We start from the raw sequence: 12,128 nt of genomic DNA on the forward strand, positions 1-12,128 counted from the left end.
GAAGGAAGAGCCTTTAGAGTGTATGCTGAGATCCTTTGTCTCAGCTGCATTCTCTGGGAGCTGAAAAGGAGAGGGAAAAAGAAAATAAAACAATTTTCTATAAACTGAGCAATGGAACTTAGACAATCAAGCCTGGCATCCTTCATTCACTTTCAGCCTCATGTTTGTTCAACACAGTCCAATGGCAGCAATAATGAGAAATGTTCCATCTTAAAGTGCTAGAAATTGGAAACGCACATTTTTTTTTACCTTGGATTGAAAGAAAATCTGCTATTCTACCTCATGTGTCTTTTTTTTTTCTTCTGAACTACACACTTCTAGACTATTCAGTGTAAACTGAAATCATCGACTACGTACAATATTAGTTTCAAAAGCTGCTCACTCAGACCGTGCTATACAGAAATAATTTTCTGTTTCTATTCCCATTGGAATGGAATTCTCTTGGAAGGCATCTTTTGTCTTGTGCCACATTGAGCATTTTCCTACTTGAATTCACTAACTTGTCTGGCCAGAAGGATGTGAAAGGGGGAGTGAAGCAGAAGAGGGTCTGATCTGCCCCACCACGTTGATGCTCAACCCATTTTATTCCCACCCTTTTGCCTGGTGGCAAAGCCCTGCAGTCGCCTGAGGGGAGAGGGGAATGGTGTTGGGTGACCTGGCTCTGTCTGTGGCTGGAGCAGCATTTTGGGGCAACAATGACATATTTCACAGCCACTGTGGGGCATGTGCAGGTTAAGAACAATAGCTCCAGTGAAGTCGTGGAGCAGCTGAGCCGGGCAGAAACAATAGTGAATGTCTGAACTCCATCCAAGCAATTGTGAGTAAGAGTTTTTCTCTGCGATGGAACCATGAGATGCTGGTTGTGCAATTTCTATATGGGTGTGTGTGCGGTGGAAGGGTACCAGGACAAGTCAAACAGCTGATGCTTTACAATACTTGAGGAGCTAACTCATCAGAGCAGGAGGAGCTTTCTCTCTTCATTGGATGCTTTACTGGGACAGTCATCAGCACTCCCAGTGAGCATGACAGGCTCCGTAATTGCTCAGAATTAAAGGTATCTGACAAATTTTAGCAGAACAATGGAAAAAGTATCACTGAATATTTTCACCCATATTTGGTCAGCTGTAAAGAATATCCAGCTCTCAGCACATGCAGTATAAATAAACATATGTCTTCAGCTTATCTGCCTCCTGACAGCTCACAGATAGCTCCACAGCCTGTTTTAGTTTAAATGCAATTTATTCTGGAAGGCTGATAATAGGGATATTGATTATGCAGGCCTTAGGAAATCACACCTACATTTCACTGCATGGAAGAGTGTGATTGCCATTCCCTGTTTATTTTCCTGTGAGGCTGTAAGCACTTTTCTGAGGGACTTTGTTCCCTGAGGCTCCTGACATGGCACCAAACAGATGTGCAGGTCTTGTTTATGGGAGTCTTCCAATGTCCAAGGACATAATCAGTTTAGAAAACAGCATGCAGCTTGGAAAGTGGGGAATGTGCAGCATTATTATGCCAGGTAAGTGCCATCCCCTCCAGTTAACCTCTTAAAAATATGGAATGCCTTCTGCCCTTCTCCTTCCCCAGCCACAAGGTGAGCCAGAATCTGACTCATTCTCCAGGGTCACTTTGCTGCTGGCAGCCATTGCCTCCTGCCTCTACGTGTCCCATCTTCTGCCAGTTCTCTTCCCAGAGACCTGCAGGTGGCCAAGGAAAAAATTTGGAGGAATCACACTATCCCTGCTGGGTTTCATTAATTCCCAATCTTGCCTTTCCTATATGCAGCTTTCCTTTCTCTAGAGCTGCCTAATTCCAATGACCTCTGCTGCATGTACAGATCCTCTTGGAGGCTCTCCAGGCTCCCTGTCCATCTGGGCTCACTGCTGATCCATGCCCTGATGCTTTGTGCCTTTCTCATCCTGCAGTGCCTTTCCAAATCCTGCTTCTGTTAAACCTCACCACATAGCACGGGCTTTGTTCCCTGTGTCTGAACTTACAGCGTTGCTCTCTTCCATCAGGGCCATCCTTTCAGTGATGTTCATAGCACTGGGACTATTTCCATCCACCTTGAGGTGATGTGGTTACCACGGAGAACGTGGGGAGTGTGGAGCTCTCAGCACATCTCAGATCTGCTGGCCTTGGACCAGTTGATTGTGTTTCCATAGCCACATTGGCCTTGCTGGAGCCAAGCCAGGGTGGACAGCAGAAGCTCTTCCATACCCAGGTTTCTAAGCCCTGCTCAGAATTTCCTTCTGAAGTGCTTATTTCCACTCCTGTCCCATAGCCCTTATCATGAAGCCCTTCCCCTTGAGAAAATCTTTGCCACCTTCATCCTGCCTGAGATCCCTCTTGGCTCTTAAGCCAAATTGTTCGCTCCCTACTTCTGCACATCAAATTTCTTGCTCTTCTACTCCTATGCTCTTCCATTTCCACTTCCATTTCCAAGGAAACCTTTCCTCCCTCCAGGCTGGATGTCTACAGGCTGCTGTATTCACTGGAGTCTAAGCTGAGGAATGGAACCCCCAAGCTACCAACCAGAAGGGATTAAAATCCAAGGAAATGTTCTTATCTGCCTTCTACTCACTGGCAGTCTGCTGCTCCTGATTGGTTCCTTATACTGAGGAGGCACCATATGTCTCTATCAGCCATTAATGTTCTCTTTGCCCCCCCCATGCAGCTGCTGTGCCCCTCCAGAAAGTCACCAAATGCTCTGCAGACCGTGGATGACAGTGGTAGATGCTTGCTGAGGGTGTTTATCAGAGCTTGTAGAGAAGATCAACACAGATTCTGTGCACAGTCTTGCACAGAAGATCATCACAGCTTTCATGCTAAAAGACCCAGATCTTTTAGTCCATTTTTCATGTAACTGTTTGGTAATATGTTGGAACAGGCTGCTTAGGGAAGTGGTGAAATCACTGTCCCTGGAGGTGAAAAGCATAGGTGTGGAACTGGGGGATATAGGTTAGTGGGCATCATGGGGATGGGTTGATGGTTGGACTAGATTATCTTAGTGGTCTTTTCCAAACTAATGATTCCACGAATCTATGATTTTATTTACCTGGTCAAAGGCAGTATCTATATATTGTGCTGAAGCCATGTCTGCAGGACGTAAACTGACTACAAAAGCCAATAACATTCCCAGCACTACGTTCCCCTCAGAGCAACAGTAAACCTACTTTCCTAATGCTTTTTGGTAAACAGCCAACTTTTCAGTTGAAAAGCTCTCAACTCTTTCCTTAGCAAGAACACAGATCCAAATCACCAATCTTGACTCCCATGTCCCTATTTGCAGAGCAGTCTCTTTCCACCATCCCTCTCCATCCCATGGTGACCAAAGCCAGGAGGACATCTGCCCCATTTGCTATCGCTCTCACTGGACTGGAGACAATCAAACTCCCCCAGTGGTGATTAGAGAGACAGGGAAAGGCCAGGAGGAGAAGCCTTCAGGTGGTTCATCCATCAGGAGAGACAGACTGTGGTGGGGCATTGCTTGGTTTGTTGATGGTTCTCAAGTTCCAAAGCTGCAGACCTCAATAATTTCTAGTGCCAAAGATGCCAAAAATCTCCTTTGCAATTTTCCATACACTGCTCAACTACACTCTTGCTCTTGCTTGTTTCTGAAATTAGACATATCAGAGTCCTAGTGCTGCAGTTTGGGAAAAGAAAGCCTCCCTTTTGTAACACGGATCTGAGCATCGCTTTAGCTCTGATCAATTTAAAATTACAGAATTTAGATCAAATTTTGGATCAAACTTTAATTTGACTCAGATCTATTTTTTGCACATCTTCTCAGTGCAAAGGACTGATTTGGCTAGATTCACAGCAGAAAACTCCGTTTGAGCTCAGTCAGCTCTCCAGTTACTTCCCTGCCATGCAGAAAACATACATTTTTTCTTTCAAAGGGGTGACAGGCCACCACACGACTTCCAGAACCACTCTGAGAACCATTATGAAGCCATCCTGTAAGATGAAGGGATATTTTCTATCTGCCGTGCTGCAGCGCAGAGGCTGGGTGGGAAGAGGAGATGCAGGGAGCCTCCCTCCACTGAGAGCCAGCCCATCCCCACACCTCATGCCCTATAAGCGTGCCCTATAAGAAACCCCAGCCATATATTTCTTCTGCAATGGGTGTAATACTCACCCTCACACCCGCTCCCAGTGCTGCCTCCTGCCGCAGTGATGGTTACAAGTGCTCTTGGAGCAGAGCCTGCCTGCACTGCAGGGAGCCGTGCTGGCTCTCCTGCCTGACTACTGGCACCCAAACGTCTCCATTTACGGTCAGGGCTGTATGGCTGCATTTCTGCATTGGGAGATGATGCTTTTAAGGGAAGGCCAGCTCCCACGGCCCTGCCTAGAGCCAGTTTTGGCAGCGGAGCAGGGCCGGAGCCCATCTTCTGCAATCTATGTGGCATCCCAAGGGGATTCATCCCATCCTGGTGCTTGTTTTTCTTGCTATGAAGCTGGGACACATCACTGCAATACTCACACAAATACAGCACTCAAAATTAGGCACATTTTCCCAGTAGGTGCCATCCTCAATACCACCTGAAGGGGAACCTCTGCAGTTTTTCCACCTTGCCAACCCAGGTAACCACCCTACTTATTGACATGCAAAAATGAGGCAGCAAGAAAACACTAGTAAGCCTCAGCTGATTGCAATCTTCTGACCATGAGTAATACTGAAAATATTGCAAAAACTCCAACAGCATCTTGGGAGGGGATGAGAACATTTTATTCCTCTTTATGACCATTATTAGTGGAGTCATTGCTGTCAAAAGGTGATGCATAATTCCCCAGGACTGAGAGTAAGGCTGAGCGTGGAGGAGCAAAGGTCCCTGGTGTGCTCTGACCTGAGCATCTCCTCCAGAACCCCCACACTGCTATCACCACTCACCGGCTCTTCGTCTGGCTTGGAAGCATCTCCAAACTTGGAAGATTACTCCAAGCTTAATAATGACTTAAGAAGTGATAATATGGACTTTAATGTGGATTAGCCACCCAAACACCCGTGGACTAGCGTGGTGATCACTTCCACATCCCTTTCCTTGGCTCTTCCCAATTGGGCTCAGTGCTCTTAGGGGAAAATCAAACTCCCAATATTTCCTCTGATCAAATTTCAGACCCCACAGACAGCTCTGCTCCAAGCCATGAATGAGCTCTGTTCCTGCAATAACTCTTCCAGAGACAAAGAGTTAGGAGGCTTAGCACTTTTGGATGCTGATGGCTGGAACTGCAAATGGATAATGCACCAGCAGCCAGCACAGACGTGGTGAGGATGTGGGACTTGGCCAGCACGGAAAAAGCCATGTTTACAAAAATCAAGATGAAAGAAATGAAGAGCCAATTATGCAAAACTCTTTAAATAAAGCAGTGCAAGCCTTTCCCGTGCAACAGACAAATGATCCACAACCACATGAAAATAATGTAATGGATAGCAAGGCTGAGAGCAGGGGATGTGAGAAAACTCGTTTTCTAGGAGCAAGGAAGGGGACTTGCTTGCTGAAAAGGATTAGCTGGATAAAGCCAAACACTTTCTGAAAAAATCTCTTGCATTAGGACCTAAACATGCATCAAAAAGAAATAGGAAAAGAACTGCCTGTACAAAGATCTGAGGAGCCACGCTCTGCTCCTGCTCACAATGAAAACGCTGTCGAAAAAGGCTTATGTAAACTTGCCACACACAACACATCATCAACAGACATTCATCAAATGAAACACATACCAAATGCAACTCTTCATAATCCTAAGTCAAACAGGCTTTGAGTTTCAGACCCTCAGGAAGAGATTTCCATATGATCCTCCTCTGTTGAGTTTATGATTAAACCTTCTGAATTTCGGCATTTATCTGACAGAACGTATTGGAGGGGGCTTTCCTTTATCCTCCAAGCCTGTGTCTGTGCCTTTCCTGAGCTGCTGCTCTACCGCTCTGCAGCCACCCAACTTGGGGGAAAAAAGCAGTAGTCCAGAACCACTTGACTGCCTAAAGCAAGGATGGCTTCGCTGGTGGTGGTAACTCAAAGCCCTCGTGCTATGTGCCATCACCCAAGCATTTGCAGCGGGGCTTATGAATGCTGCCTTTGAGCCAGAAGCTGCCTTTTGGGGCTCTGCAATGCAAATAAAACAGATGTGCCCGAGGGGGTCCCACCAGAAGCGCCTGTGTGGCCGGCCTCCCAGCTCTTTGTAGTTTGGGAAGAGGATCTGCGGTGCTGAAACGTTTCAGTGTGGTCTGGAGGAGCTGTCGAACGGAGCCAAGGCCGACTCCTGCGAGCAACCGCAGGATCATTTACCACTTGCCATCCTCCTGCAGACTGAGGTATGGTCCTTGTTAACCATCCAGTCATATGTTTCAAGAGTTGTATTCATAACCCCCTGAGTCTGATCGCAGCTAATTCGTAGGCAAAAAGGAGTATATTTGCTTAATGCACTGCTCTGTGCAAACATGCTGATCGTTCCCAGATGCATCTGTTTCTGCCCAGCAGCCCTCAGGCAGCGGCAGAGGAAATCATTTCAGCTCCCTGGAGTCAGTGGCCGAAGCAGTTTCAAGATGCTCCAGAAGCCCTCCTGCATCCCTTCGAGGGAGCTGTACCCGTCTCCCTCATTCCATCAGACCCAGCTCCTTCTGCTGTTTTTTGCCATCCCGAAATAGATTCCCATTCACACAGCAGGATCTGCAACCTTCCTGTAACTAGAGCATGTGAGATCACACACAAGTGCTGCAAAGGCTACATAAAGCCCAAACCAGGTAGGGATGCTATTTTAACCTCACCCACGGCGAAGAGATCAGTTCAACTGATTCCAAGCGGTCTCCCTTAAACATGCTACAACAACATGAAATTTGCTTTGGAAAAGCTTCCAAGAAAGGTTGAGGTTGTTTGGAAGGGACACATTTTGCACAGGAATTTGAGAGCTCTCCTCATGAGCAATGCAAGCCAACATAGATTGAGATGCTAAGGCCCAACACAGTGATGGAAGAATCTCTTCCACTGCATAAGCCAACAGATCATCCCTCATCAGCCTGTGGTGAGATATCCATGGATAAATACAGCTTTGAAGTGGCAGCCAGAAGCCCTGGTTTGGATGAAGATTATATTTACAGCTATGAGATAAGTTGATAACCAAAGCAAAGGTGCTCAGACCTCACAAAACTTTTATTTCCAATCTCAGCACAAGTTCTGAGTGGAACAGATGAGCAGGTGAGGTTTTCCTTGGCAAAGAGCACGTCATTCTCATGGCTGGACACTTCCCACTCTGTGCTGCTGCCTTGAGCGGAGCATCCTATGACCCCCTCAAGGCTGGCAGCTTTGCAGGAACACCAGTGTTTTGCCCATATTTGCAAAGAATATCAGTATTGGAGACATGAATCCAAACATCCTCTTCCTCTGTAGTCTGCTCTACCCCAAAGTGCTGCACTTGCTATATCCGCGAGCTGCCTTTGCTCTAACAGCATCATTTATCCAGAAAAGCACCTAAGATGCCTCAGTGGGGAATCCTGTGCACACATAGCAGGGCACTGTTCAGAGCTGGGTCAAGCTGTGTGCAGCAGAGGTGACTGCATTTGCTGGACATGAATTTTTTACACTCACACCTCCCGGCTTTCCTCATTCATACATTACTTTGAGAGCAGCAAAAAAGATTTATTGCGCAAATAAAATTCAGCCATGGGTCACTTGCAGACTAGTTAGCGTGATTTACAGAGCAATTCACGTCCTATATTGATCACTAGAAATTCCCACTGAAGGTGTGATCAAACGCTTAAAAAAATACATCACGTGAGCAGTCCCAGTGTTCCCCAACCCAGCCTCCTCCACTCTCGTCACTGCTGCAGCTATTTGTTTGCATTCCTGTATGCACAGTGCTATTGAGAATAGCCCCAAGCAGCAATTGGGCAGTGCGGCTTGTATAGATTCCTGCGATGTATTCAGAGGGCAGTGAGGCACTGGCACAGCTGCCCAGAGAAGTTGTGGGTGCCCCATCCCTGGAGGTGCTCAAGGCCAGGCTGGATGGGGCCCTGGGCAGTCTGAGCTGGTGGGGGAACCGAGCCCATGGCAGGGGGCTGGAGCTGGGTGATCTTTAAGGTCCCTTCCAACCTAAGCCATTCTGTCATTCTATGATTACTGATATTGCAAACAATGCTTTAGCAGAGCCAGTCTCCAAAAAGCGAGTTGTTCTCATGCAATTAAGAAAAACTTCAGAGGCATCCTTACGATGGATGTGCTTATGGCTGTGCCTATGGATGCAATATGAAGATGGACAGAAACCCCTGAGCGTAATGCAAAGATGGACAGAAAACCCTGCGCTACCTGCTAAGCCTCAGTGAGGTGGGTGAAACCTTGTGCAGGGCTGCTCACTGTGCAGAATCTGGCACCATAGAATTATCGAATCCTTTGAGCTGGAAGGGACCTCTGAAGGTCACCTAGTCCAACTCCCCTGCAATGAAGAGGGACACCACAGCTAGATCAGGTTGCTCAGGGTCTGATCCAGCCTGGCCTCAAAAGTCTCCAGGGATGGGGCATCAACCACATCTCTGTACAACCTGTGCCAGTGCCTCACCACCCTCACTGTAAAAGATTTTCTCACTTCCACTGTTCTATCACCACAGACCCTGCTAAATCTGTCCCCTTCTTTCCTGTAGCTCCCCTTTAGATACTGAAAGGCAGCTCTCAGATCTCCCTGGAGCCTTCTCTTCTCCAAGCAGAACACCTCCAGCTCTCTCAGCCTGTCCTGCTGGGGGAGGTGTTCCATCCCTTAGATCATTTTGTGGCCCTCCTCTAAATGCAATCCAACAGGTCCATCCATGTCTCTCCTGTACTGAGGACTCAGTGGATACCATGGGTATGGCATTTCACTCTAACTAATGAGTTATAATTAATTACTGAGCTATTCCCCGTCCAGCCCTGGTTCATGGCTAGTACCTGAGTGCTCTCTGACCACACAGCCCAGTGCACACCGCATGTCTCAGGGAGCCATGGGATTCCATCTTTTCAGTGATTAAGGACTCAGGACTCACTACCCTTTTTTTTCTTTTTTTTTGCAAGCATTTTGTTAATGATATTTTTAAGCAACTTTCCAGCAGTGGGGCTGAACACGCTTCCGGCGATTCATGGCACCTCCAGCTATCCCTGTTCAGACTTCCCCAAGCGGGATCCTGCTCCCCCAGCTATCAGCTGCATCGTGGTTCTGCAGCCATGGGAAGTTTCATTTCCTGCTTCTGGGGCTGCCCAGCAGCATTTGCAAAAAGGAAAGGCATTCTTCTCATTCTTGCTGTTAACCTGTTGGTGACCCCTGAGGAGTGAGCCAAAATTGTCAGGAAGGCTCAGGATATGGCAACATTCACGAGCCCGTGGCCAACACCAGAATCTCATTCTCCTTCGTTCTCTATTATCGTTACTTTTTTAAGTAGGAGGATATTTCACAAATGTATTTCAGTGCATATTTGTGTTTGATTTTTAGCCCCTGAAGTATCTCCAGTGATGTCTGCCCATGGCACCAGCACTGCATCCTGAGCATCATACACCAAGTTTAGTGGCAAGTAACGGGATGGAAACCCAGGCTGGGGGTATTGTAAGAAGATGTAATATATTTCTCCATCAAGTGATATAATAACAGCATAAAAAATGACCCGACCTGCTTTTCTGTCCTACCACTGGGGACTGGGACTGTTTTGGCACAAACTAAAACAAAACACGTCATGAATTAGCACAAAGCCCTTCCCACAAGCATATTATCCCTGGTACAAATACAGCTCTGCACGCAATCTCAGCGTGACGTTGCTGAGAAAATCAAGTGAAAACCTTTCCCTCTCCCTTTTTCTCCAGGACTATTTGGAGAAAATCCTCGGATGGGGAAACATGCAGTTCCTACCTGGACGAGGAGCTCCAGCTTCCTGTCATCGAGGAGGTGCACTTGGCATCTGCGGCCCTCCGTCATCTGCAAGAGAGAAGAGACACGTGGCTCAGGGTGTGGGGCTTTCTATCTTGGAGTGCTGTGTGACCACTGCCCTGGGCAGATGTTCCACGTCCACCACCCTCTGGTGCAGACCCTTTCCTTAACACCCCCTGCCCCTCCCCTGACACAGCTCCATGCTGTTCCCTCGGGCCCTGTCGCTGTCACACAGAGCAGAGCTCAGCGCTGCCCCTCCGCTCCCTGTGAGGAGCTGCAGCCGCCATGAGGCCTCCCCTCAGCTCCTCTGCTCTGGGCTGAGCAAATCCAGGGCCCTCAGCTGCTCCTCACACACCTGGCCCTCCAGACCCTTCCCCATCCTCGGAGCCCTCCTTTGGATGCTCTCTAACAGCTTTATGTCCTTAATTATTATATTGGTTCATTGGTGCTTCCATATCAGTATGATTTATTCTAACTCTTAACACGTATGACAATATCAATTAAAATTTTATGTATTGAAGGTGTCTTCTTCCGAGGACTGTTGATTGAGGTAGTAAAAAGTAAATGAGCCATTGCCTGAGGGAACTCCTCTACAGTCAGCCAAGGCCTTTCCCAACTCTCCTCTAGTGAAGAGGAAAAACTTTGCTTTGCACAGCCACAGATCCAGGCTCTGCCCATAAAGCCCTCACCCACACACACAATCCCACTAATGGGATAAGAGCAGCCTAAGCCTCTTTCACTCTAGGAAATCTCTTCCTCAGCATGATTTGGGCAGCATTCAGGCAGCCCCAAGGCAGTCACACATGCCTTGGCCCTGCTGTGCTGTTCAGGCTTCTGGTAACCCACCACACTCCATCCAAGGGATATCCTGAGGGTTGGGTGAGCTGGGGGGACGCTCTGAAGCATGTATAGCCTAGGCAGTCATGGCCATGACACAAGGTCTTCATCCTCAGCCATAGAATCATAGATTTACTAAGGTTGGAAAACGCCACCAGGATCATCCAACAGTCCACCTACCACCAATATTGCCCACTAAACCATGTCTCTCAGTGCCACATCCACATAGTTCTTGAACACCTCCAGGAACAGTGACTCCACCACTTCCCTAGGCATCCTGTTCCAGTGTCCAACCACTCTTTTGGAGAGGAAGCTTTTCCTAATATCAAATCTGAACCTCCCCTGGTGCAACTTGAGGCCATTCTGTCTCATCCTATTGCTGGTACCTGGGAGAAGACACTGCTTCCCCCTCACCACAACATCCTTTCAGGCAGTTGTACAGAGTGATAAGGTCTCCCCTGAGCCTCCTCTTCTCCAGTCTGAACAATCCCATCTCCAGCACTACCTTCTCATCCTGCTGGTTGACTCTCCTAGATGCTCTTGTCCTCTTCTCCATCTCTGTCCCATGTCCATCTCCCCACCTCCTGGAGTCAGGACAGATCAGTCCTTCTCCAGGCCCCGGCCTCTTCCCTGTAGCAACAATTCAGATGTACCAACAACTCCAATGATCCTCAGGGTGCCCATATAACATAGGGAATGTATTATGGGACAACTTCAGTCAGAACTCCACTCTATTCAGTGTTGATAATGCCACATGTGGAGTGCTGTGTCCATTTTTGTCCCCCATCCAGTACAACAGAGACCTGTACATACTGGAAAGAGCCCAGCATAGGGCCACCAAGATGATCAAGAGACTGGAGCATCTCTGCTACAAACAGAAGCTTAGAGAGCTTACTTACAGCTGAGTCACTCTGGTGAATATCAGAACACCATGCATTGTTTTCCACGAGGACAACTGGAGCCCTGATACTACAGCTGAAAGAGAACCTTATAAAACAAGGCTTCTCATGTCAACCACTTACTGCCAGGGCAATAAAATGTATTCTCATGGCAACTTCATCTAGTGAGGAACACTATGCAAAATACCTCTTCTCATAAGGTATGTTATTTGGTAAGAGATTTTCTCTGTAAACTGCGTATTAAGCAGCATTCAGTGCGGTTGTGTAGGTCCTGCTCATGTGGCTGCAGTGAACCACAAGCCATGCTGGGCTTCCACCAAGCAGCACTGTGGACAAAGCTCAGAGCACTCTGCTTTCATCTCTCTCATACTCTTGCTGTCAGATATCTGCAGCATCCCCAGGATAGGGAGCATGCATCAATACTGAAGTTTTAACGTGAGTTTACCCAAGGCAAGAAAGAAAGTGGTGACTTTCTCATGGCAGTGACACATGGTGGCAGGGACAGGAGCACAG

At 47.6% G+C, this 12,128-nt stretch overlaps 1 protein-coding gene across 10 annotated transcripts in view; it reads right to left on the minus strand.

Annotated features, from left to right (window-relative positions):
• The window catches only part of FRMD4A (FERM domain containing 4A), a 358,105-nt gene that overhangs the window by 116,670 nt on the left and 229,307 nt on the right, over positions 1-12,128 (minus strand). For all 10 annotated transcript variants that reach the window (XM_015298894.4, XM_015298935.4, XM_015298850.4 and 7 more), the window contains one exon: positions 9,862-9,927. In XM_015298894.4, coding sequence (XP_015154380.1) covers positions 9,862-9,927 — 66 coding nt within the window. The remainder of the gene's footprint in view (positions 1-9,861; positions 9,928-12,128) is intronic.

This window comes from Gallus gallus, chromosome 1, assembly GCF_016699485.2.
Source record: "Gallus gallus isolate bGalGal1 chromosome 1, bGalGal1.mat.broiler.GRCg7b, whole genome shotgun sequence".
NCBI lineage: Eukaryota > Metazoa > Chordata > Aves > Galliformes > Phasianidae > Gallus > Gallus gallus.